This window comes from Lynx rufus, unplaced genomic scaffold (assembly GCF_022079265.1).
Source record: "Lynx rufus isolate CCGP_SWC_20201006 ecotype Redwood Valley unplaced genomic scaffold, mLynRuf1.p SCAF_21, whole genome shotgun sequence".
NCBI classification, from domain to species: Eukaryota; Metazoa; Chordata; class Mammalia; order Carnivora; family Felidae; genus Lynx; species Lynx rufus.
This window is the reverse complement of record NW_025814836.1, coordinates 22,712,273-22,739,969: the sequence shown is the minus strand read 5'-3', so window position 1 is coordinate 22,739,969 and position 27,697 is coordinate 22,712,273. Positions and strand designations below refer to the sequence as shown.

At 43.8% G+C, this 27,697-nt stretch overlaps 1 protein-coding gene across 3 annotated transcripts in view; it reads left to right on the top strand.

Moving 5' to 3' along the window:
- AP3S2 (adaptor related protein complex 3 subunit sigma 2) overlaps positions 1-27,697 on the top strand; it is a 58,124-nt gene that overhangs the window by 15,577 nt on the left and 14,850 nt on the right. For 2 of the 3 annotated variants that reach the window (XR_006963391.1, XM_047086543.1), the window contains exon 4: positions 8,345-8,416. The exons of the other annotated variant lie outside the window; for it this stretch is intronic. Coding sequence is in view for 1 of the 2 variants with exons in the window: in XM_047086543.1 (XP_046942499.1) it covers positions 8,345-8,416 (72 nt within the window). In the remaining variant the exon portion in view is untranslated. The remainder of the gene's footprint in view (positions 1-8,344; positions 8,417-27,697) is intronic. 3 annotated transcript variants of the gene reach the window in all.

Here is a 27,697-nt window from a genome sequence, read left to right as displayed (position 1 = left end):
TCAGTAGGTTATCTTTAGATTTTGTTGATTATTTCTTTTGCTGTGCAGGAGCTTTTTGCTGTGATGTCGTGCCAGTAGTTCATACTTGCCTTTGTTTCCCTTGCCTCAGGAGACATCTCTAGAAAAACGTTGCTATGACTGATGTCAGAGAAATGAATGCCTGTGCGCTCTTCTGAGATTTTTATGGTTTCAAGTCTCACGTTTAGGTCTTTAATCCATTTTGAGTTTATTTTTGTGGATGATGTAAGAAAGTGGCCCAGGTTCATTCTTTTGCATGTGGCTTCCAGTTTTCCCAGCGCCATTTCTTGAAGAGACTTTCTCCCGTCGTATATTCTTGCCTTCTTTGCTGAAGATTGAGTGCTCCTATAATCATGGGTTTATTTCTGGGCTCTCTATTCTATTTTCTCTTGACCTGTGTGTCTGTTTTTGTGCCAGTGTGATAGAGTTTGATTACTGTAGCTTTGAAGTATTTCTTGAAATCTGAGATTGTATGTGATACCCCTGGATTTCTTCTTTCTCAAGATTGCTGTGCCATTTGGGATCTTTTGTGGTTCCGTATGAATTTTAGGATTATTTGTTCTACTTCTGTGAAAAATGCTATTGGTGTTTGATAGGGATTGCATTAAATGTGTAGATTACTTTGGGTAGTATGGCCACTTTAACAATATTTATTCTCCTGAGAAAACCATTTTTATCATTATTACCACCCAGCTTATTTGTGCTGGATTTTTTTTTTAATTTTTTTTTTAACGTTTATTTTTTTTTTAATTTTTTTTTTTAACATTTATTTATGTGCTGGATTTTGTAGCAAATGGCCAGATTGTCTAAAGAACATCTGCATAACATTTCTTTCATGTTTCAAGAGGTGAAAATAACTGTAAAAAGTTAACTACAAAGATACACAAAATGACACAGAAAATCCTTGTCTGATATTTTATCCCACCTGCGGCATTTATATATTTGAAAAGTAGAATTCATGAACTAAAAATTACTGTCCTGTTGAGTTTAATGGAAGATTCAGCCTGATTACAAGATTAACACCAGTGTCACTGATTTGATATTTATCAAAATTGATGTTTTTTTCTCTTCCTCCCAGCTTTATTGAGGTATAATTGACATGTAGCATTAAGTTTAAGGTGTACAGTCTATTCATTTGATACACTTACATATTGCAAAATGATTACCACTGTAATCACCTCTTATTGCGTCACATAATTGCCATTCTTTTATTAGTGAGAATCGTATTTTTCAATAAATTAAAATCAATGTGATACCCACGCAAGCTAGAATGCTCTTTGGTGAACAAGGACCTGACATCCAAACAAGAAGTCTGTTAAGTCCCACACTGTAAAAGTGTGATCTTTTTCAAACTGAATCCATTCCTTGCATTGAAGATGTGAAACTCAGCCCCATTCCTCTTTATGAGTGGGTTTATGATCTTGCCATTTCATACTGAACATCTAGATTTCCAAATACAGTTGACCCTTAAACTGTGCCGGTCCACTTATACATGGGTTTTTTTCAATAAATATAGTACAGTACCGTAAATGTATTTTCCTTACGATTTTTTTTTTTTTGTTTTTTGAGAGAGAGAGTGAGAGCAGAGGAGGAGCAGAGAGAGAATCCCAAGAAGGTTCCACGCTCAGCGTGGAGCCCATCACAGGGCTCGATCCCGTGAACTGTGAGATCATGACCTGAGCCAGAATCAAGAGCCTGATGCTCATCCAGCTGGGCCACCCCGGTGCCCCCTTATGATTTTCTTTTTTTTTCTTAAAAAATTTTTTTAATGTTTATTTATTTTTGAGAGAGAGAGGCAGAGTGCAAATGGGGGAGAGACAGAGAGGGAGACACAGAATCCTAAGCAGGCTTCAGGCTCTGAGCTGTCAGCACAGAGCCTGATGTGGGGCTCGAACTCACGGACCGTGAGTCCGTGACCTGAGCCCAAGTCGGATGCCCAACCGACTGAGCCACCCAAGCGCCCCTCCCCTTATGATTTTCTTAATGACATTTTTTTCTCTAGCTTTCTTTGTTATAACAATGCAGTGTATAATTCATATAACATACAAAGCATGTATCAGCTGACTATCTATTGGTAAGTCTTCCAGCTACTAGTAGTAGCTATTAGAAAAAAAATTTTTTTTAATGTTCATTTGTTTTTGAGACAGAGGGAGACAGAGCGCAAGTGGGGATGGGGCAGAGAGAGAAGGAGGCACAGAATCCGAAGCAGGCTCCAGGCTCCGAGCTGTCAGCACAGAGCCCAACGCGGGGCTCGAACCCATGAACCATGAGATCACGACCTGAGCCGAAGTCGGACGCTTAACTGACTGAGCCACCCAGGCGCTCCTGGTAGTAGCTATTAGTAGTTACATTTTAGGGGAGTCAAGTTATAGGTGGATTTTTGACTGTGCAGGAAGTGGTGAGGGGTGGGCAGCACCCCTAAGCCTTGTGTTCTAGAGTCTACCGTCCTTCCCATTGCTTAAAGTCTTGGAGCTTTCTTCATCAGCTGAGCTGTATCCAGCTTCATCTTCACTCGTAATATTGCTTAATTTGCTAAGCTTGACATTTTGGTCCTTGTTTTCAAAATTCAGTTTATTCCATATTTAAGTAGGCTGGGATTTGTCCCTTCTTTTTTGTCTTGCTGAGGTGTCTTCCTTTCTCTTGTTCAGCCAGTTTCACTGGATTCACAACTGCTAGGTTGTAATAGCTGGAGAAGGCGATTCTGATCTCTGCCAGAGTGTTAGTCGGGGCTCATACTTGAGCCATAGCTGTGTGAGGACTCAGGGTAGCCCCCCTTTTATGCACAGCTTCGTTTCCCTGGTCTCGCTTACCTGGGTCAGCCGCAATCCAGAAGCAGATGATCCTTCTTCTGACTTACCGTCAGGTCAGTAGCAGCTGAACGCTGGTCCCGGTGCCTACGCACTCACCTCCCTTCCTCTCCTTGTGTAGGCACTGTGTCATCTTGCATCCTCAGAAGGGTGAATACAGGACAATAAGAGAGAGAGAGAGAGAGAGAGAGAGAGGAACCACATTTATATAACTTTTATTACAATATATTCTGATTGTTCTACTGTATTAATCTCTTAGAGGGGCTAATCAACAAAGTAAACTATCATAAATAGGTGTGTATGGGAAAAAGCGTGGCGTATGTAGAGTTGGTTACTATCCATGGTTTCAGGCATCCACAGGCTCATGGAACGTACCTGCCGTGGACGAAAGGGAGCTTTACTGTCCTTGCCAACAGGGCAGCAACACTGAGAACAGAATCTTGAGCAACTGCGGCTACTTCCTGTTTTTGTTTTTTAGCTATTTCCTCTTGCTGCTGTTGTCATTTCCAACCTCTGCCTTTTCCGTCCTCTGGCTAAAGCTTTTTGTGCATCCACTGCTATTTCTGCCTCAAGAGACGTACAGTAGGAGTCTGGCTTAAACTTTTGCTGAGTTTTCTTGGTTTTTCTGTTTTCTTCTTTCTGTCTTGATGTTTCCTCCTATGCTGCTCCGGCTTCTACCCGTGTCTTGGTCCTCAGCAGGAGCTAGATCTGATCTGCAGTGTTCTTTCCTGCTTCCGGATCATGGTTCTTCCTCTCTGACTTCTCTTTCTGTTCCTGGATCAAGATATTTCCACTCCCCACTTCTACTATGATGATGCCTTTAATGACCTTAGATCTTGAGTGACTTCTGCCCTCTTGATGACCTTCTTCTTTCTTTGCATTTGTATCTGTCCTCACCATTTTCATATGAATTTAGTCACTCCCTTCCTCTTTGAGAAGAATGGTTTTTGTCATTATGTTCCTCAAATCTGTGTTTCTTAGAGGATTTTTTTTTTTTTTTTTTAGTTTCACGTCTTACTATTTTGCTGTCCGAGTCTGCCGCATCTTCGGTTTCTTCATGCGTTAGCCTGCCCTTTGCTTCGGCTCTGGCTCCTGCGCTTTCTTCTTACGTTATCTGACTTTTATTTTCTTTCCCTCTTGATCATGATCTTGAATGGTGATATTTTGAGGTTCTAGGAGAAACAGATACATCTGACTCCTCTTTTTTGATCTTTATCTGGGGATATCTTTCCTGGAGCCATTCGATCTCATTCCATGTTACTAGCCTATGTGAGAACCCCATTGTTATGGACTAAGTTGTGTCCCCCCCAGGTTTATATGTTGAGGCCCTAACCCTCCGTGTGACTATATTTAGAAATGGTGCTTTTACAGACATTATGGTTAGATGAGATCATAAGGGTGAGGCTCTGACCCCAACGGTTGGCATTGTTCTTATAAGAAGAGGAAGAGACACCTTCCATGTGCACCAAGGAAAGTTCCTTCAGAGACACAGTGAGACGGTGGCTCTTTGTGAGCCAGGAGGGGAGCCCTCATCGGGAACCAGTCCTGCCAGACCTTGATCTGGGACACTGGCCTCTAACACTGAGAAAATAAATTTCTCTTTAAGCCACACAGCCTGTGGTGTTTTGTTATGGTAGCCCCAGGCGACTAATACGCCAATCTTCATGTCATTAACCCTCTTTAATAAAAACGGCGGCCGAGAAATATGGTCTGTCTTTGTTCTGGGCATCCTACTCCAGAGTCCCGGCTGCTGGGGCAGCACTTATGACAATACCAGCCACCCAGAAGCTTCCCATAGACTGACTAAATCCGCTCCCGTGAGAGACGTGAGTGGCACAAAAGGAACCTGCCATTGCTTTTTTTAGTTTGCTTTTTACATTTAGTTCTGTAAAACCTGTAAGGTACTCTTATGTCTGTACTGAGACAGGTCACTACCTTTAATTTTCCCCCGAAGGACAGCCGTGTCTCCTGGCACTGTTAACTAGTGCATGTTTTCCCCACCAATTTAAAATACCACGTTTGTCAAAAATTGTGTATTCTTGACATGAGAGGCCCCATGCACGATGAAGGGTCCCCACACCTTGCAGGGCAGGGAAGAGGAGCGCGCATGGGTAATAGAGGCAGAGGGAGAGGGAGAGGATTCGGTGGCGCCAACCCCTAGAGGCCGCGTGAACGCGGTGCCGGTTGTGGGAGCTCGTCTTGGAGGCAGGCTGGCCACAGCAGGAGGCAGGGACACTCACAGACTGCTGTGGCTTTCATGGTTTTGGTCTTCCTAGAACATCTAAAAATATTACACACAAAATCAACTTTTTACTCTAATTTTCTCAAACTTCAAAACCCAGAGTGCCCAGGACATGTCCCCGTGCCTCACTGGATTTCTCAACAGTGGCTTTATAGCGCAGCTTGTCTGAAATTCTTGGAGTTTAGAATTCAAGACCATGGTAGATTTTATCATGATTTGCTTTTGAACTTGGTCTGTTGAAGTTCACAGAAAGTGGAAAACTCTTGTTAGAGAATTCATTTTTGTTCAGAATTGGATAGAATTCTAGAGCCAGCATTGTTCAGCATTAAGTCAAAAGCCCACCTTTGCTTTTTATAGAAGGTGTTACTTTATTTAAGAGGTAGATATGATGCATTTTAATCTACCTTTATCTTAGTTTATAGCAGATTTTGTATGAATTTTAGCTTCTTAACAAATTTCCAAAACTAGATTATGCCTTTGACAATAATGAAAATTATTTACCACTTCTTGGGGAGAAGGATGTATTTTCTTATACACTGGTATATGTTTCAGTATTTTATATTCTGGCCCATTTTTTAAATGTTTACTTTTGAGAGAGAGAGAGCGAGCATGAGCAGGTGAGGGACAGAGAGAGAAGGAGACCGAAGATCTGAAGCCGGCCCCATGCTGTCTGCACAGAGCCCAATATGGGGCTCGAACCCTCAAATCCTGAGATCATGACCTGAACCAAAGTTAGGGACTTAGCCAACTGAGCCACCCAGATGCCCCTATATTCTGTCCCATTGATCCATACTTTTGTTTCTACCTTAGTTTTATACTATTTTAATGACCAAAGTTTTGCAGTGAATTTTTTAAATTTTATTTATTTTGAGAGAGAGAGAGAATGAGAACAAGTGGGGGAGGGTCAGAGAGAAGGAGAGACAGAATCCCAAGCAGGCTCTGCACTACTAGTGCAGAGCCCGACGCGGGGCTTGAACTCATGAACTGTGAAATTATGACCTGAGTCAAGATCAAGAGTAAGATTAACTGACTGTGCCACCCAGGTGCCCCTGCAGTGAATTTTGATACCTAGTAGGACTAGTCATTCCTTATCATCGTTGTTTTTCTAAACATCTTGGCAGAGTATTTTCACATTTTATTTTCTGTTAAGAACTTGAGACTTTGTTTCATTTTTTTTTTTAAGTCCTCCTGAGACCTTCCATGCTTCCAAGTTCATTTTTTTCTTGAAAACTAAGGCCATATGTATATATACACAGGGACAGGAGAGGAAACACTAGCAAGAAACTTCTCGAAAGGAGCAAAGAATATGGATGTTTGGTAATTGACTTGGCAAGTCCAAGGACGCCACATCCTGGGCCAGCAGTAGGAGCTGATGGGCAAACTGCTACATGCTGCGGGTGCCTCACCTGGCCCAGAGCGGGCAGCATCGTGCTGGGTGTAGTGTGGAGGGGGCAGGAAAAGCTGTCTGAGAACAGTCAGATCCCTGAGTCCTTCCTTTCCCAGCTCCAGTTTTCCGGTTTGGAGGCCACCAGAGAGTTGCTGGCGCAAGTCAGGGTGGTGAAATGAATGTGTGCCTTGTGAATGTTGTATGCTAACTTCCTAGCCCTTTCCCGCCACTCAGCTCCCGAGTTTCGGGTAGCCAGTCTTACAGCCTTTAGGCTGGAGATTGTCACATTTCTCTGGGAAATCTGATCAATCTAAGGGGACAGAATAAGAAAGCCTAAGTGGATGAAGAAGAGGATCCCCAACAAGTAGCTATGATTGCAGAACTGCCAATCGGCCTTTTATTCTTAGGAATAAAAAAACAAAGGTAATCAGTGATCTGAGGAAAGCCTCTAACATGGAAGATAGAGACTAAAACCGACAAACTCTAAAAGGCAATGTAAAGTAAATAGAGCCCATACAAAGAAAGGAAAACAGTAAAATGAGCAAACCCCTGTCTTGAAGCCACAGGGAAATCAAACAAATAAAAACAGGCTGCTAAATCAACAAGAAACACAGAACAAAATGATCTCTTAGAAATTAAAGATCTGAGCGAAAACTGGAAGAGAAAAGATAAGAGCATAAGGAGGTCCAGCACCTCAGGAGAAGCGGCCCCAAAAAGGAAGATTAGGAACATGGAAGTGGGGAAATTCGCAGCCAAATTACTTGATACAATTTTCCCATCCTGAAGGTCTTGAGTTGCTGGATTGTAAGGGCTCACTGAGTGCCTAGCACCTGGGTAGAAAACACGCCCTAATTCAAGAATGTTATCCTTGCTGGGAAATATTCAGCCTCTGATAAAAATGTAGTGCCGTTACGAAATTAGCATACGTGTTTTTTGGCACACATGTATGCATTTCTGTTGGGGATGTACCTAGGGTAGAATTGCTGCTGTAATAGATAATGATGTCAAGTAGTTGTCCAAAGTGGTTAGAAACAGGATTTCCATTTATGTCACTCTATGCCCCGTCAGAAGCTGAAAATCACTCAAATGTCCCACCTGTAGGAGATGGATGAATATTTCTATGCGGTCCTCTATGGCAGCGAATATGAACACCGAATTTTATGACACACAGCAACATGGAGGAGCTCCCCAGCACCGTTGAATGAGAGAAGTCAGACAGAGTACTTGTTGTGTGACGCCATCTGTGTAAGTTCAAAGACAGGAGTCAGGATGGCGGCTACCTTTGGAGGGGCGTGAAGGGCGCGGCTAGAGCTGGTGATAGTCCACGCGGTATCCGGATGGTGGTCGGTTACGTGATATGTTCATTCTGAAAATTCACTAAGCCGTACTCTTCTCATCAGTACCCTTTCCTGTTATATTAAGAAGTTAAAAACCTAAAGTTGTGAGCTTGTTAACAATTCGTGGAAAGGCGTTTTGAAGTTCATGTTCACTGAAATGAGCGGGACAGACCTATAGCAACACCGAAATAAGGAAATTTTGTTGTGGGTACAGGTGGAGGCTTGGGGAAAGGACACAGTACTGCAAGTAGTTGGTATTTCAGTTTGTTATTTTTCTATGTAAAGTAGCATCTTCTAAAGGGGGAACGAAAGCCCCACGTGTCTGCTGGTTGTATTGCTGTACTGAAAACAAGATTGACCTGGTCTAGACTGTGCCCTCTCAATTGGGATAGTAGGACGATTGCCTAATGCTGGTAGTTGTTTTGTTTATTCTGAAATTCATCATAAGGTAAATGGTATCACGACTGCCCCCCTTTACTTTCAAATGTGACATTGACGAAGATGTGACTATGTTCTGATTTCTTTTCTTTTTCTGTTTCTCCTTGTTTCCTAGGTTTTTGTGGAGACCCTGGATAAGTGTTTTGAAAATGTTTGTGAGTTGGATTTGATCTTCCATATGGATAAGGTACCTTCTCTCCCTGAGCAGGGTTGCTAGAAAACTATCCATCTCTACACCTTCCTGTTCTTTCTTGGGGCTTTTTACTCTGGGAGTAGTCCCAGAACATGTTTCATTTAATAACTTGAGTTTAATAATTTTGGGGGTATTTTGCTAAGATCTGCTATTAGTTTTAACACACAGGTGATTATTACCGGGCCTGTGTCATTGTCCATCTTGACCTGGACAGCCTTCTTGGTATAGGGCAGTGATGTCACGGTGATGACTGGCTGATGGCCACACCAAAGGTGAGAGAAATTGCTTTGTGTGGCTTGTGAAATGAGTTCCCTAGGCATAATCCAGTGACACAGTGAAGCTTTGGAAGAATCATGACACAGGGTCTTTGACCTGGCTAGCAGAGTTTGTAATTTTCCCCAAGAGTAATAGAGTGACTCAGACATCAGTAACACAGTTTGAGGTCAGGTGATACTCAGTAGGGAAGCTGACTGTCAGGCAGAATTGAAGTACAAAGTACATGTTCTCAGACTTGTGCTGCCAGCATAATTTTGACATGGTCTGTGTCCTCATGTGCCAAATTCAAGGTGAGAGATAGCCAGCAAGGGGATAGGAACTGCCACGTTTGTTTTATCCAGCAGGGCTCATGCCGTACCCAGTGCCGTTCGCCTGGTGTATCTTAGTTGTGCTTGATCCTGGCTTCCTTCAGCGGGTTGTTGTCACTGTGATTCATGGCCCTTGGAGAGAGGGAATGATTTTTTATAAGACAGCCACTACTCAGTGCTAAGCCGTGATCCTTTATGAATTTATTTTTATCACAACGAAGTAGTTGTTTTCAGATCCCTCATCGCTGGCATTGCCATCTGGAGGCCTTTCGTGTCATTTTCCAGTAGGATCTTCAGTCTCTGTTCACTCTCCCGAGATTGTCGGATGACACTTTCCAGACAGGTGTGGTGAGTGCATTCTTAAGGTTGGATGTTGGAACGGAGTGAAGTTTTCTCTCTCAACATCTGGCTTGGCTCCACAGCTCCAGGGGAAGCCTGGTACAAGAGAGTCACAGAGCCCCACTCTTGCTGTAGATACTTGACTCGGTGCTCCCTGATAGGCTCACGAGGCCCCCGGAGCTCATTGGTGCTTTGGATGTGGTCACTCTCCCTTTTCATGTGTCATGTGAAAGAATCTTAGACATTTCAGAGACCTCTTAGCCCCCTCTTTGCAAGCATTTAGAGCTGCTTTAAGCTTGTCAGTTGTTAAAGGTGCCGCTATGTTGTAATTTCTCTTAAGGAGAACCACAGTTCAGATCCATCTCCCATCTATACCAGTGGGTGTGGCTTTCAAAGGAAATCAAAAGTCATAAAAATGTTGTTCTTTCTCCTATGTCTTATCTTCAGATAGGTTCCATAAAGTAATTTGCTGCTGCTGCAGATTTCTTTTATAGTTGATAAAACTGTCTATTTTTAGTTGTTCACCTGACATCAGGAAATCGCTATCCCTGTTTCCTGAGATTTTGGAAAGTGCTGATGCAAGGGGTCAGCATCTCCCCCTCCTTCCTTGAAGAGTGTCTGAAGGTGTCTTCCAGCAGGTGACTTTCTTGTAGTGAGATTTCAGGCTTGGCTTTGCCCTCAGGTAGAGCAGCTGCTAATTCAAGTTTATCTTCTGCATATAGGTGGAAATGGTCTTTTTACTCAAGTAGGCAAAGGACCTTGAACTCCATCCTTCGGAACTGAAGAAGTTTCTCTCTGCCTTAAGTCTCTTCACCCCTTCTTCCTGCCTTAAAGGAAAGTGTGTTTCATTCCATATGTAGAGCCACATCCACTTCCTGTCTCTACCCAGCATACACCGTGATCTCAGTGTCACCTCCTCTTTGAGGGGCCTTGATTTGTTCCTTCCCCTGTAATTCCAGTCTCACAGAGCACGGCTCTTCCCGCGTTGTAACTGTAGTCTCATCTCCACACACTTGCACTAAAGGTAAACATCTTGAGTGCGTGACTTACGCCCAGCCTCCCATTTCTACTTCATCTTTTCCCTTTCTGGAGCCCTGGGGCCTGCTTTTCACTCTTACCCAAAATTCACTGGTGATTTCCTGCTCTCATTTGCCAATATCACCTTCTGTCGTGTTCGCGCAGCATTTGAGGCCGTGGATCCTTCCATGGTGCACTGCTGTCTTAATCCTTTTCCACCTTTGTTTCTGTTACATAGAACCTTTCTGGCTTCTCTCTTACTCTCTTCCCACCTTCTGTCACTAACTTAGGTTTGTCATCTCTTCCCTCGCTCTTCTCACTCTCCTGTTTGGATCCTAGATCGTATCCACTTTTCAGTGTAAATTGTCATCTGTCTGGGTAATTCCCAAACTTGTCATTTCTAATCCGGTGTGGCCTGAGTCCTGTCCCTGTCTTTCCCGCTACCAGATGGCACCTCTTCCTCAATTCATTCCAGCCGCTTCTTCCCCAGAGCCAGATGCGGCATGTGTCTCCCGAAAGCCGTTTCCTCTTCCAGCCTCCCTTTCCCAGTGCTGCCTCCATCCTCTGTCAAATACACTCAAAACCTCTCCTCCCTCTTCTTTGCCACCAGTAGCCAGTCGGTCACTAAAACCTGTTGCTTCTTCCTGTAGACTTCTTGTATCTGTTCTCACCAGTTACTCACATTTGGCCCACTTGTCTTTATATCTCTCTCTAGACGTACATATTCTTCTTCTTGACCCATCCTGACTTCTCATCCCTAAGTACTTCAGCAGGTATCTCCTCAGAACAAGGAAATTGTCTTATGTAACCCGTTGTGCATAGTTCTCTAATTAACATAATTAATTGGGCCGCCTGGGTGGCTCAGTTGGTTGAGTGTCCAACTCTTGATTTCAGCTCAGGTCACAATCTCACGGTTCGTGAGTTCAAACCCTGTGTCGGGCTTTGCGCTGTCAGCACGGAGCCTGCTTGGGATTCTTTCTCTCCCTGTTCTCTCTCTGCCCCTGTCCTGCTCGTGCTCCCCCCCTCAAAATAAATAAACATTAAAAAAAAAATTAACTACAATGTAATTAACATATTTAAAATTTAACACTAATAAATACTATTATTCAGTATACAGTTCATATTTAAGTTCTTCACTTGTCCCACTTAACATCCTTTATATTTTTCAGTCAGATTCTGACTGTAGGTCAAGTGCTATCTTTAAGTTATAGTGCCTCTTGATGTCAGTTATGCCTGGCAAGTTTTCTAACCTTATTTCCTCTTCTTTCTTATTGATCCTGCACACTGGAATTATATATTTTTTCCTAAACCACCCTTTAGACTAACTGCTCCCTTGAGCATAGACCATTTTTGGTCACCTTGACCTCCTAACCAGGCATTCACGGCTGTCCACAGTTGTCCCTTTTCTATCTTAGTCTTCCTTACCAGTACTTCTTGCGGGATACCCCTGCTGCAACAGACTGGACCAGTCTTAGTCACGTTGTAATTCCTGCTCAGAGCCTCGGCCCGAATTGCCTTTCACATCTTTTTGTAACTGAATCCAGCCTGTCATTCAGGCCCGGCTCGAATCCTACCACCCTAGTAAACTTGACCTCATCACCTTGGCCCATCATGATCTCTGTGGGCCATTTATAGTGTTGTTTATGGCATTATGTGCCTTGGTTTATGTAAGTTTGTGCGTGTTCCCTACTTGATTAGACCGTCCTTATCTTTGTGTTTGTCCTTGTCTCCCTCACTGAACCCAGCGTGGTACCTGTTGCTGAGTGAGGTGGTCTTCACGTGAGCGTCACCAAAGAGTTCCTAGGTAACTAGACTCGTGAGGCTGCTCATGCTTTAAACTGCCGCAGGCTGGGTGAAGTCTGATTTCACAGTCTCTGGGGATAGTCTTCAATCCAGACCGTGCCATATGGAGCTTATCTTGCCAGGGACGATTGGTTCCCCGTGGCATTCGGAGACCCCCAGCCCCAGCTCGGTGTCACGATTGAGTTAGGTATCGATGTTCATTGCGGTGACTTGAGTTTTGCTCAAAGAAAACCATGTGGGCAGCCTAACGTTTTGATCTACCAGTGCCTCACCACCAAAGCTGGATTGGGCTCTCAGTTGGGGCGCTCAGCGTTCGGTCATCAGAGTCACAATTCAGTGGCTATATCAAGGGAATTATCCATCCTTTTTATAGATTTCAGTTTGTAACGGGCAGTCTCAGCACAGTTGCAACATATGCTTTGGGGCGGGTCTGAGGCCAAGAAACCTCATAGTATGGAATTTAAAACTCTCTGCTAAGTATAGGCTGCTGACATGGGAAAATGCTGAGGGCTGAAAATTGGAATGAACTGGTGAGCCCAACATGAAAGGATCATAAATGTAATAATGGACAGTGCTTATTAAATGGCCCTTCTGAGGACAGAGCTGTGATAACAGAGCTCGTTAAGGCCCTCCACACCCTAGTGACGTTAAGGCCCTCCACACCCTAGTGACACTGAAGCTGGTATCCTGATTGCTAGTTCCCAGGAACGCAAGAAAGAGTAAGGGACACATATTTTGTGTGTTTTTAGTGATGAAGGAGTTGCGGTTTGGGCACAGAAGAAGAAGACATTCTGTTTGAGTTTTAGTGCTTGAGAACATGCCAGTTGGCGTACTGACCATGCCTGGCTACCTGTTTCTTTCTGTATATGCCCAAGAGAGAAGAGGGGGGAGTCTAGGCCAGCCTTTTGTTTCATCATATCCTGAGCCCTTCTCTGCTGATGCTTGATAAGAATTTTGTGGCAGAATATTTTTCAAAAGCGCAATATCTTATCCTTTCAGAACAACGGATAGACTAGCAGTAATGATTTTTAAAATCTTTAACTTCACTATACTTTGTTTAAAACAAACAAAGAAAAGCTAAGACTGCGCCAAACTACACTTAACATCTGCTGCAGTACACATTCTCACTTTCTTTACCCGAACTTGCACTGCCTTGGTGCGTGGTCTCATTGTCTGCCGCTTGAAATTACAGAGAGCCTTCTTCCTCTGTTTAATCATTCCTTATTAATGGTTAAGGGCATTTAGGAGGACAGTGTACACAAAACAGCAAAATCTGACCTTTAGAAGTATCTGTTTGTTATCCTGCCTTTTCAATAAAACCTAGTGTTTGTCAAAATTGTAGTCAGTAGCAAAGCTTATGACTAATTATATTACTTGGATATGTTACGGATAAAACAAATTGTGTATCACTTTGATTGTTGATTTGTAGGTGCCCTGAAAGGTTAGAATTGAGGCTCCATCCTCCTGTTCTTGCTGTTATCCTTGATGATGCAGGAGAGGATTGGACTACTCTTAAGATAAAACCCAGAATTTCTTGATCCCTAGTTGAGAGCCCTTTGCCAGGCTTGACGTTTGTATCAATCTAGGTAGAGGAGGTCATATAGAACCCCCAAATTCTAGTAGCTTCCGTAGCAACAGGGTTTATTTCCCATTCATGCCATGTGATCATTGTGGTGTCTCTGTTCACTGTAGTCACTTGGGTCTTCAGGCTGATGAAACCCTCCTCAACATGTACTTCCACCTGGGCATTTGTGTCTTGGCTCTTAAAGCGCCACACCCCACTGTGCTCCCACTTCATTGGTCACAGCAAGTCACATGCCTACACCTAAGTGGCTAGGGGAGTGCATTCCTACCATGTGCTCAGGATTAGGGGGAGCCTGAAATTGTTTTCAGAATTACTGATGACTACCACATTTTTTTCATTTATTTATTTATTTGGTTATTTATTTTAAGATTTTATTTTTACATAATCTCTACACCCAGCATGGGACTCCAACTCATAACCCTGAGATCATGAGTCACACGCTCTCCCGACTGAGCCAGACAGACACCCCTTTTCATTTATCTTTAAGAGGAAAAGCTGACATTGGCTTCAGGTTCGCTTTACAGGCAGGAACTTAGAAATTTCAGTGTCAGAAAAACAGAGGAATGCTTGCGTAAGAAGGAAGCATGGTTGAATCTTGGAAAAAGACCTCTCGTGTAGCAGCCTTTCAGTTTCTACTAGAATTTATGACATTTGGGGGTACCTGGGTGGCTCAGTCGGTGAAGTGACTGACTTCGGCTCAAGTCATGACCTCACGGTTCGTGAGTTCGAGCCCCACATTGGACTCTGTGCTGTTGGCATGGAGCCCTTTTCAGATCCTCTGTACTCCTCTCTCTCTGCCCCTCCCCTGCTCATTCTTACAAGAAAAGAAAAGAAAAGAAAAGAAAAGAAAAGAAAAGAAAAGGAAAGAAAGAGAGAGAAAGAAACAAAGAAACAAAGAAAGAAGGAAAGAAAAAGAAAGACAGACATTTATATCCCATACTTCTCACATGAAGTCAAGGTGACTAAGAAGTTAAAATTCCTTAACAGAATAAATTGTTTCCATTATCTGGGAGACAGGTACGTTCTTCCTTACAGAGACTTTCCACAAATCATCTCTCCTTACCTGGGCTCTGGGACCAAAAGTACTAATGTCTGTTGAGATTTTTTTTGGTCTTTTTTTCCCTCCAATGATCATCAGACAAATAATAAACGTTTATTAATGAGAAGGACACTGTATTAGATATGGAGATACAAAGACGGAAAAGGCAAAAGCCCTACCTTCAAGAAGCTCATAGTCCCAGCTAGAAGGATGGGTCACATACAAACATTCCTTGGCCTTGGAGTAAGCCACATTTTTGGAAAAGATGCCATAAGTTGAGTCTAATTTCTCAGTAGGCATGGTATTATATAAGGGAGCTCTCATCTTGCCCTATTCATAGAAGTGGTCACAGGCACTGCATTTAGTCACACATATATAGTATATCTGCATATTGTACATCTTAAAACTAAGGTGCATATAAATTATTGATCTAGAATAATATAGTACCGAATTGCAGCTTCTTTTATTTAATGATATGTGATCAGAGGTGGAGAAAGAAGAGTGAGACTTTGAAGAAATGGCTGTTTCTGAGGCTCGGCTCTGAAACGGAGGTGGGCGGGATAGATGGTAGCCCATCTGTGCTTTAGGCTGATCGTCCGGGGTTCTCGGTGTGGGAACAGGTTACACAGCCCGGTGAGTGCAGTGACCTGTGACCTGTGCTGACTTGTAATGACATGAATGAGGCTGGGCGAGTGGCACAGGTGTGATGGCCCAGAGTCAAATAATTGGGGGAAAACACCAGCAATTTGAGGTAGACAATCATGGCTAGCGGAGAGGAGCAGTGAAGGCTGTATAAAGTCAAGAGCAGCCATCAAGGGAAGGGAAGTTAATGGCGATTGGCAGCTGCCAAGTGCCGGGCACTGTGGTGGGTACCTCACGCCCAGTAACCTTTCCTAAAGGAGGTGGTAATAGCCCCGTATGACAGATCAGCAAGCCGAGGCTCAGGCTGAAACGCCTGAAACGTTAAAAACCCACGGTCTTTGCACTGAATCTCAGAACTTGAGAATTTTAAAGCATGAATAATATGATAGATAAGATAGGTAGAAATTAATAGAATTTGTCCATTTCTGTTTTCTAGAACCAGACTTCTAGGAGACAGAGCAGTGTAGGTAGTGAAGGTAAGGTGAAGGGTGGGGAGGAACGTGTGAACATTAGGGGGGACTTGGAACCATGCGTGAACTCATCTCGAGCTAGAGAGGGTCTGCCACTGGAGGCATTATTGACATTTTGGGTAGTGCAGTTTTTCATTGAATTGCTGGTATTTAGCATCCCTGACTACCCTCTACCACATGCCAGCGGGGCCCCTGCCTGGTGCATGTGCAAACGCCCTGCAGCGTGGGAGCAAAGTTCACAGGAATTAATGGCACCCAGGCTGTGGAGAGCCCTGTCCTCTTCGGTGCTGGGTCCAGTGAGCATTTCCCGGTGCCCTTCTCCCCAAGCAGTTTCCATACCTCTTCACTCTTAAAGTACTCTTTGTTCCTCGTTCCCGTGGCATCCATTCACCTGGTCTTTTATCCACCTTTCTGGCCATTCCCGCTGGCCTTTTGGACTTCTTACCTCTTGTTTAAGCCCCCCCTCTCTTTTCTTTTAGACGCTCTCTTCTTAGGAAGTCTCACACAGTCGGGGCGCCTGAGTGACTCAGTCGATGAGGCGTCTGGCTCTTGGTTTCGGCTCAGGTCACGAACTCACTGTTTGCGAGTTCGAGCCCTCCGTTGGGCTCTGTGCTGACAGTGCAGAGCCTGCTTGACTCTCTCACTCCCTCTCTCTCTGCCCCTCCCCTGCTCGCACTCTCTTTCTTAAAATAAATAAATTTTAAAAGAAGAAAAAAAAGGAAGTCCCACACAGTCATCTGTCTGCTCGTAATTTCTGAATTACCAACCAAACACACTTCAGTTTGAACTCAGTTGTATCCGAAACCGAATCTCATTTGTATCCAAAACCCTGCCTCTCCAAACTGACAATTCTGACTCACTCTTCAAAGAAGTTAGTCTTTGAAACCTTTCTGACATTCCTTTCTCCACCCTTAGACTGAAATAGGTATATTTGTCTTGTGCCCCCCAGTCCCCCTCAGCTGCTTTTGCCACTGCCCTTAACACAGTGTGTTGTGGGTTTTTGGAGTTTTTTTTGGTGTGTTTTGTTTTTGTTTTTGTTTTTTTGTTTGTTTGTTTTTTTGCTTATGTACCTGGTTAAGAGCACAGACTCTACGGCCTATGTAGTTGGGCTCGAATCCTGGTTCCGCCACATAGGAATTGTATGACTTGTGCCTTAGGAACTTACATGTGGACAGGGAATTGTGATAGCACCTAGCTCATATGGTGGTTGTGAGCATTAAATACCTGGAAAATGCTTGGAATAGGGCCTGTACATAGTAAGTATTTCATTCTTTTGTTTGTTTGCCACTTGCACACCCAATAATGTTATTAAGGTAGGGATCAGACTTTCTTGTTGACCACTGTGGATCTGGTTGTAACACAGTACTTGGCACAGACTGACTACTCAGTTATTTTTGAATTCGTTTATCCATCCACTCTTCTAGGTGCTTGGGAAACAAAAAAGTTCTGTCTTCACGAACCTTGTACCTAGTAAGGGGAAACAAAGTGTACATCAGGTGATGATGAATGCAGGGAAGAAAATAAAGCTGGCTAAGGGTTGGGGAGATATGGCTTGATACTTTATGTAGGGTGGTTAGGGAAGAAGGCATCTCTGATAAGATGGCATGTGAGCAAAAACCTGAAAGAAATAAGGGAAGTGAGAAAGATGTGGCTTTCTGGATGAGAACATTCTAGGTAGATAGGATAGCAAGTACAAAGACCTGGAGGCCAATATGGCTGGATGGAAGTGTGGAACGTGGGAGGTACAGTTGATCCTTAAACAGCGCAGTTTTGAACTGTGTGAGTCCACTTATATGCAAGGTGTTTTGTTTTTTAATAAATACAGTACCATACTATAAATGTATTTTCCTTATGATTTTCTTTTTCTTTTTTTTTTTAAGTTTATTTATTTTGAGAGAAAGTAGCAAGTAGGGGAGGGGCAGAGAGAGAGAGAGGGAGAGAGAGAATCCTGCATGCTTTGGCGCTATCAGCACTGAGCCTGACATAGGGCTTGATCTCATGAGCCATGAGATCATGAGGTGAGATCATGACTTGAGCTGAAGTCGGGAGTTGGACGCTTAACCAGTTGAGCCACCCAGGCTCACCCAGCCACCCAGGCATCTCTCCTTACGATTTTCTTAATGCTTTCTTTTTCTAGCTTACTTTTCATAAGAATACAGTATAGAGTACATGTAACATACAAAATGTGTTTTACTCGACCATTTATGTTATCGATGAAGCTTCCAGTGAACAGTAGGAGTTGAGTTTGAGGAAAGTCAAAAGTTGCATGCAGATTTTCGACTGTGCAGGGGTACAGGGCAGGGTGGTCAGTGCCCTAAGTCCCAAATCATTGAAGGGTCATCTGTAATAGAAGTTGAGACAGGGGTGGGGAAGAGGTTCAGATAGGTCCTTATAGATCACTGTTACAGAAGAAATTAGTAAGGGTTACTGCCTCTGGGGAGGGGAACTAGGTAAGTGTAGGGACTAACTTTTGAGAAATGTTATACAGAAAAAGATGAATATGTGATTTCACTCATATGTGGAATTTAAGAAACAAACCAGATGAACATAGGGGAAGGGGAGAAAATAAAAAGAGGGAGGTAGACAAACCATAAGAGATTCTTAAAACAGAGAACAAACTGAGGGTTGCTGGAGGGGTGCTGGGTGGGGGGGATGGGCTAAATGGTTGATGGACATTAAGGAGGGCACTTGTTGGGATGAGCACTGGATGTTATATGTAAGTAATGAATCGCTAAATTCTGTTCCTGAAACCATTATTACACTACATGTTAACTAACCGATTTAAATGAAATTTTTAAAAAATAATAATAAACAAGAAAAGAAATGTTATATACCATGTACATACATTGCCTGCCTGTCATCCTGGGTCTTTAGGCCCACTGCACCGAAGGGTACAGGCAGTTCTCTCTCTGCACAGCTTTATTGCCTAGCACGGTAAACATTAAGTGCTCTCTGCTGTTCTAAGGCAAAGTCTGAGCTTAAAGCCAGATAAATTGATAGATGGTCTGCAAATTAGCCCCTTCACTCTAACCTGGGAACTATGATTAATGGCCAGGGCACACGTGGGGAGGGCCAAGGGAGTGGTGTGCAGAGTTAGGGTAATGGCCCAGAGTGTGCCTTAGGGTATATTTATGAGTCTGAAAGCAGATGGGTCTGTGAGCTTGGGAAAAACAATACATTTAATTCTCAGTCGTTGTGAAATCTTTGTGGCCTTATCTGTTTATGAGCTCCAGAATTAAGGTTCGCATTCTGTGGAGGACAAATTTTGAACCTGTTTGTGACGTCAGCCAGGTCTGTACCCGGGTACCTTGAGACATTTTCAGCAGCTATGGCAGAGGCATGCCTGGGCCCACCCCCACTGGTTTAAGTACCGAGACCACTGAAGAACACAGTCATCCTGTCAAAGCCAGGAGCTGAGCACTTGCCTTTTGTTGGCCCAGTCATGACACAAGTGCAGCCATTTAGATTTTCAGAATCCACATACCTGAATTCGCCCTGTACATATCATGTGTAATGCTGGTTATGGAAGCCTCTGGAAGGTTCTCTGCCGACTGGGCCTGACCCCTTGGGCCTTAAGACTGCTGTTGCTTTTCCTGCCTACCGAGTGAGAATGATGGGTCTACCCCCCACATCTCAGCCCCCGGGCACCCCGCTGCCTTTTCCTGTACGCGCGCCCCCTTGAGCACGCGTACGCTCTGATCTAGGTGGGCGACACATCTGCGTTTCATTCTGACCTAGCTCAAGGCTGTTTCCTGGAATGTGTGACCCCACTTCACCTGGGTGACCTGCCACCACGCCAGTCCATTCATTTTCTCCCCTTGGGTCCACCCCTTTCCCACCGGCCCTTCACTCACTAACCTCTGCACCTGATGTCTTCTCAACTTCCCCAGCCTGCCATCGACATCGACTTTCTTCAAGGCCTGCAGTCTCAGGGATGTGGGCTTTACCTTTGAGCCCTAAGGGTTCACCAGCTGGTGTCAGCTCTTCTTCGAGTATTTTCTTCAGGTCTGCTTCTCCCTTCCCTCCCCTCCCTTCCCCTCCCCTCCCCTGAATCCAGGTAACTAACATATCAGTGCTAGGCGGCTACAGCAGCTGTATCTTGCCTTTTCCCAGCCTCCCTCACTGGTCCCATCTTCCATAGAAAACATTTCTCCCATTTGCCCTTTAGTCAACATTCTTCCCTTTTGCTTCCAAAGATCTCTGGATCATGGACCTTCATGGCCCTTAGGCTTTCTCTGCTTTGGGATACCAACCCCACAGGCCCATCAGATGCATCCTCCAGACATACTGTGCCTGGGCCCACACCACTCCCCTTCACCCCCAGCACCCCCGCCCCCGTCCCCCTGTCAAGGTTCCCAGACCTCCAGGCCCAGCCCAAGTCTTACATTCGGTGAAATTTTCTGTGAACTCCAGTGTTGTGGTTCTCCAAGTTATTTGTCTTGCTCTTGCTCTAAAGTTTTTAGTCCTAATTGTTTCCACTATATTGAAAACTGTCGGAATAGTGTCAGTTTGTAATGTTTTGTTGGTTTTCTGAGCAGCACAGGGCACTCAAATATAGCTGATTGGTTGACATGTAATAAATGTGTATCCTAATTCTGCACGTGTGGTTTTTTAAAAATTTCCAAAGTACTTTTCAGATATAATATCTGATTATTAGCACACATAGAGACCTCTTCTTATAAATGAGATTGTAATTAGACCTTGACTTTTAAGGTGTATGACCTGTGCATGCTCGCGAGTTTCAAAGTGAGACTCACTCAACTTTGCCGTTGCTCCCTTGGCAGACGGGTAACCTTTTCATGGGCGCACGAGAAGCCTTGTGTTCCTTGAGTGCGGTTCTGCCTAAAGTGGCTTTGTAGACTTCTGGATTCCAGTTGTGTGGCTTAGCACCCTCTTGAAGACTCTTCAAGTCTCCAAGACTCTTGTGCCTCACTGTCTTCAGTTGTAAAACGGGGGTGATCCCATATTTCATTGATTCTTAGACTCCCGTTTGGGGTAATATTTGTGATTTTAACATCTCAGGTCAAGAGTTGTCTTACATCACTGGCATTTCATAGTTTAATTGGCAACATTTTTCTCTTCTAGTGGTACATAAAATAACGATGTGTTTTATAATCAGTGGAGTCTTGGCCTTGATGAAGTAAAGTAACATCCGCCATTCGTGGTTATTTTGAGGACTGGAGTTAGTAATTGCCTAGCTCAATAAATGGTGACCTTGTCTTTATTTTACTTTTTCCCCACTGTTCTCTCTGCCTCCAGCATTACTCCCTTAAATCCATCCTTTACACACCTCCCTAATGACATTAAAAATGTGTTTTGACTGTTCGCTTCCCTTGTTTGAATTATTCAGTGGCTCTATATCCTACACAGCAGTGGTTCTTAAAGAAAAGGAGGACACGCCTCACTCCCCTGCTGTCCTCAGAGCCCGCATGAATGCTAAAATGCGTGATTGAGGGAGCGTGTCATACAAATGAATTCTCGAGAGTGTAGAAGGAGCTGGGGACCACTGCCAAATGGCTGGCGCCGAGGCCCCTTCATGTTGTTTACAAGGACCTCTGACATCTGTCCCACCCTGCGTTACTAGCCTCACCTCTTGCCATTTTCTGCCTTGAACTTTGTGCTGAAGCAATACTGAGCTATTTATTTATGGGGTATTATGGCTTTATCCGTTTTTGAGCCAGCATGTAAAGAGCCGGAGAGGGTGGAGCGGGGTCCATGGCCCTCTCACGACCAGTGCTGTAGAAGGGACGGGAACTTGCAAATGTACCTCATCTCCTTGGAAACAGGTTTGTGGATCCAAGCAGGGCATTGGGATTTTTTTTTCTTGATGGTCAGATAAATCGTGCTTCCCTTACCTGACTGCCTGCCAGATGGTCAGATCAGGAAGAGTGATAGAATCCCAGGTAGAGGCAGGGATTTTTTTCTTTGTTCCTTCAGCGGGCATAGGTAGGACCAGGTGATGGAAATGGTTCCAAGCACACTGCAGCTCAAAAAAACTAAGAAGGTTCTGACGGTTCCTTCTGCTCCACAGTAGACTGGGCGGCTTAAGAGCAGCAGCGAGCTCTCTCTCCACTTAGGTGAAGGGTCTGTTCTGTCTCAAGAGCTGAAGAATAAATTCTTGCATCAGGAAGGAGGTTGCACAAGGTGACTTTGATTCTAATTACTCCATTAACTAGTATTCATCAAGTGCTTACTTACATTTCAGGCACACAGTAGCCAGGTGCTTTAAATATAACGTCTCATTTCCTGCGTTACCTTATTTTGTCTTTAGAGTAGGCCTGTCAAGTGAGAACTCTAGTTCTCCCCATTTTGCAGATGAAAAAACTGAGTTTAGAGGTAGAAAAGCTCTGTTTCTCTAAGGTCGCACGATCCTAGTAAGCAGAGACAGAATTCGGACCCTGGATTTGCTGACTGCAGAGCACACACTCCCCCCACACTGCCCTCAGTGTCCTCTTCTGAGCTAGTGCCCTCAGTGTGGAAAGAGATGTATCTGGGTCATGTTTTGTTAGCAGATGACCAGTCAGAGAGAGGATAAAATTCAAGCGGACAAGGCCCGGACCGTTTTCTTTACCCAGTACCGTGCTTCGCATATGGGACCAGTATTGCAGAATACGGGAAATAGGCAGGAAATGAAGGAGAGTGAAACAGACGAGTAAGAAAAAGTCCTACTGGGACATCTTTTTAAAATCTATGTCACAGAGCACTCTGACTCATAATAGGAATTCTTTGGAAATTAAAAAAAGGGGAAGAAGGAATAACATGCAACGAGTCTGCTTTGCTGCAAAGAGTGTGAAACATGCAGCCAGCGCGCGCAGAATCCTTTTCTTCAAGAGCTGTCGGCAGGGCTTGGAGGGTAGTTCGTGAGTTGTTGGCTTTGTGCCACATTCCCTCTGCCCAGATGCCTTCTCCTCCGTTTACTGGTTCAAGACCCAACCTCCTCCAAACTGCCACAGCATTTTGTACTTGGGTCATAGTACTTTCACAGTCTTCCTTTAATCAATAGTTAATTTTGTACATGTTTTATCTTCCTTATTGGATTCTAAGCCCTTTGAGGACAGGGTTCACATCTTATCTTCATTTCCTTCTTCCAGCTCTTACCATTCTGTGATGTTAAGCATATTTGAAAACAGATGTTGTCACAGGTCACATTCTTCTGGTGAAAATGAGTGACTGCCTTGAACCTAAAGCAGCATCTTGTATATAGTGGATACGGTGGGCTCACACACACATATTTAGCTTATATGGATTCAACTCTAACCATATGGAAAAAAGAGGATGAAAATTCTCTTTTATTTTTATTTTTTATTTTTGTTGTTATTTTTTTAAGAGAGAACAAATGGGGGAGAGGGTCAGAGGGAGAGAGAGACTCTTAAGCAGGCTCCGTGCTCAGCACAGAGCCCAATATGGGACTCCATCCCACAACCCTGGGATCGTGACTTGAGCCGAAATCAAGAGTCGGACGCTCACCTGACTGAGCCACCCAGGCGCCCCTAAAGATTCTAAGTACAGAATGATTCCACCCACAATTCGACTCCGTCTGTTTATGGCTGGCATGAGTGTGAGTTGGGAGACTTGAATCGGCTCTTTGCCTCTGTTCCTATGTATCTGTCATGTGCCTCTCACCATCTTATGGTGCTCGGAGTGATTTAATGCTTAAAGATACATTACAGAGTTTCCGTCCGTGTGGTTCCTAAACAAGCCAGCCACTTCAGCTAGTGCTAACCGTGCTAACTGGTTTAAAAAAAAAAAAAAAAGCAGCTCCATTGGCGGAGGAGGACTGTATAGGAACTTGGGGCTATGTATATTTCCCGTCTCTTCTGGTGACTTTAGAACTTAAACTTCTGTAAGATGAGATTCCACTAGATTCATTCATTTTTCATGGAAAGAATATATGGTCATGTGAGTGTAAAAAAGAAAGAAAATCAAGGGCAGGAGATTGAGGCTTGTGGGGTTACATGACATGACATCTGGAGAAAATCGTGCAAATGTCCTGCCTCGGTCTGAAGTTTAAGGAAGGTCATAAAAGTAGTTCAGGAGACACTAATAGCAAGGAAAAGAGAAAAACAACTTTACAAAGCAGGTTGTTTCTTTGCCTGCTTTCTTTTTTTTTTTTTTTATGTTTGTTTATTTTTGAGAGAGAGAGACAGAGCAGGAACCAGAGAGGGGCAGAGAGAGAGAGAGGGAGACACGGAATCCTAAGTAGGCTCCAGGCTCTGAGCTGTCAGCACAGAGCCCAACTCGGGGTTTGAACTCACAAACGGAACTGTGAGATCATGACTTGAGCAGAAGTCGGACACTCAACCAACTGAGCCACCCAGGTGCCTCTGCTTTCTTCTTTTCTTTGTTTTTTTAAGAGAGAGCGTGTGAGCAGGGGCGGGGGCAGAGGAAGAGAGAGGTTCCCCGCTCAGTATGGAGCTTGACGTAGGGCTAGATCCCACAACTCTGGAGTCAGATCTGAGCCAAAATCAAGAGTTGGTCACTCAACTGACTGAGCCACCCACGTGTCCCCGCCTGCTTTCTTTTACTTTAGCAGAGCTGCTTGGGACCAGACAACCCTGTCCCCAAGGGCATCTCAGCGTCATAGTGCATTCAATATGGATGTTAACAAGCAGCACAGAAAAAGCTAAATTATGTTCACGATGTTCTGTTTTAGAAATCATAGAAATGAGTAGTACACACTTTTTCCTCTTCTTACCGTTCTGTATCCAGTTTATTTTTAACCTCATACGGCATCAGCATTTTTGTAACGTAATATTCCTCTACATCATAATTTCTTTGGCAGTGCAAATACTTTGGAATAACAAAATAATGCTCATTCCTCCGTACTATCCCTTGTATGATGGCTGTCATTTATCTCACTTATACACGAGCACATACATACACACAAGCATACATCATGAACCACATGTTGCTTTTTTTTGTTTTTTGCCTTGCCCTTATCTTTTTATTCTAGCCAGATACATCAATCTACAAATTCCAAATATGGAAGTTAGTTTTTTCATCCCTGGAAACAGTATAAAACCTAGAGCTCCTAGTCTTGTGTTACTCATTCTGAGTCAGTTTTTCTGGGAAATCATCTGATCTGTTCAGTATCTTTTCACCATGTAAAATCAAGTTACATGTGTTTTCTATTAATCGTTGAGTATATTTTCTCCATTTCTGTTTCTGGCATACCAGTTTATGCGTGTGTTGTATTGCTCTCTTTTTATTTTTTTACTTTCTTGACCCCCTGTCACACATTTCTCCCACCCCCTACTCTGTCATCCCCCTCCCCTTGCCTCTGACAAACACTCTCTGTTCTATTTATGAGTTTGTTTGTTTGTTTGTTTGTTTGGTGCTTCCATGTATAAGAGAGATCATACAGCACTTGTCTTTCTCTTTCTGACTTATTTCATTTAGTATAAGGCCCTCAGGATCCATCCATGTTTTTACAAATGCCAAGATTTCCTTCTGTGCTGTTGAGTAATATTCCACTGTGTATCTATATTCCACATTTCTTTATCCATTCATACATTGATGGACACATTGTTTCCATGTCTTGGCTATTGTAAATAATGTTGCAGTGAACAGAGAGTACATATATCTTTTTGAGTTCATGTTTTCATTTTCTTCCAATAAATATCCAGAAGTGGAATTACTGGGTCGTAGTTTTGTTTTTAATTTTTTGAGGAACCTCCGTACAGTTTTCCATAGTGGCTGCATTCCCATTTGCATTCCCACCAACAGGGCACAAGGGTTCATTTCTGCCCACATCCTCATCAGCACTCGTTCGTTCTTGTCTTTTTGATTCTTGCCGTTCTGACAGGTGTGAGATGATATCCCATTGTGGTTTTGATTTGCAATTTCCTGAGCATCTTTTTGTGTGTGTGTTGGCCATTTGTATGTCTTTGGGAAAATGTCTATTCAGATCCTCTGTACTTGTGAAGGTTTCCATTGAAATAGTTTAATGGTGATTTAACGTTTGACTATTTCTTGCATTGTTTTGTCTCTCTCACCGGAAAGCCAGCTTCCCGATGGACCCAGGTCTGCCCGGTACTCTGTGTGGTCCGTAGCATTCATTCCAGGTACACCTACAGGTACTTCCAGGTACTCCAGGTAACTTCCAGGTACTCACCTGACAGTTGTTGAGTCTGATTACCGTGGGTTCGTTCGTAGGCAGGGAAGGTGAAAGGCAAACCACGGAGATGAGGACAGGCACTCCTGGCAGGTCTCAAAACACTGATAGAACATTGGACTTTGGAATGAAAGTAGGGATAAGGGAGAAGCAGGCGTGTATATCAGGTTTCTGGGAGGTGTTTTTATATGCTCTTCCCCTTCACATTCCTTTCTAAAATTGGCCATGTGAGAACTAGAGACTGACTCTCGGCCAGGATGATCCTTTCCCCCTGTCAGTGCTGAGTCCACTTAGAGTCTCCTTCCTTTGGCCTGTCAAGAGCCACTACCCTCCAGCATGGGCGATGAGGTAACACAGACCTCATCCTACCAAGAATTTCTTCCCTCCCTTCCCTCTGGAGGTCTTTCCTAGCGATTAAGGAAACCAGCCAAGCCAAGAAGAGGTTGAAAAAGTTATCAGCACTTAGCTTTTTTCTTTTTCCTTTTCTTGTCTTTTTTTTTTTAAAGTAATCTCTGCACTCAATGTGGGGCTCAAACTCGCGACCCCGAGATCAAGAGCCACATGCTCTTTTGACTGAGCCAGCCAGGCACCCCAGCACTTAGCTTTCAATATAGTAAAGTGCGTATCTTATCAGTGATTGTTTCTTAAAACTTGAGTGTTGCAATATTGGTATCCTCCTGTACCAGTACAAGCACCGTGACCATGTTTATTTTGTATTTAATTAGTGTTTTACTGTCTTCTGTGGTAACACTTGTTTTTAGAAAGATGAGAAAATACGGATAGGTAGTGGGGATGGATCCCTTGCCTTTTGTGATCCAACAGGCTTTTGTCGTCCAGTGCAAAAATCTGGGAGGGATTGATCTAGTCTAGAGGCTTCTATGGATGTGATCAGCTTGGAGTGTGGTGTACCTTCATGTGCCACTAGTGTCTCAGAAGATCTTTACCTACCGTCTGCCCGAGGAGTTCTGCTGGATAGGTTCCTGCCATCCCAAAATGGAACTGAATTTTACTAAAGAAGCAGTGTTGGGGTACCTGGGTGGCTCAGTCTGTTGAGTGTCCAACTCTCGGTTTTGGCTCAGGTCATGATCTCGCGGTTCATGGATTCGAGCCCCGAGTCGGGCTTGGTGCTGATGGTGCCACAGAGCCTGCTTGGGATTCTCTCTCTCCCTCTTTCTCTGCCCTCTCCCGCTTGCGCTGGCTCTCTTTCTCTCTCTTGAAATAGATAAATAAACTTAAAAAAGAAAGAAGAGTAGTATATTAAAAAAAAGAAGAAGCAATATTATTCATGGTAGATACAGATGCAGGGGTGCTCAGTGGTACCACATTCTAGGTACTATTATGGATTTTTTTAAAGCTTTTTTTTTTAACATTTATTTATTTTTGAGAGAGACAGAGAGCGTGAGTAGGGGAGGGGCAGAGAGAGGGAGACACAGATTCCAAAGCAGGCTCCAGGCTCTGAGCTGTCAGCGCAGAGCCTGATGCGGGGCTCGAACCTACGAACCATGAGATCATGACCTGAGCTGAAGTCGGACGCTTAACTGACTGAGCCACCCAGGCACCCCAGTAGCATTAAGGATTAAAGTCAGCTTTAGCTGTGGGCTGCTAGCGTGAGAACCTTACTTATTGTATCTATAGAAAAATAATCGTAAGTTTCATAGTTAAATTTATGGAATACGGCCAGT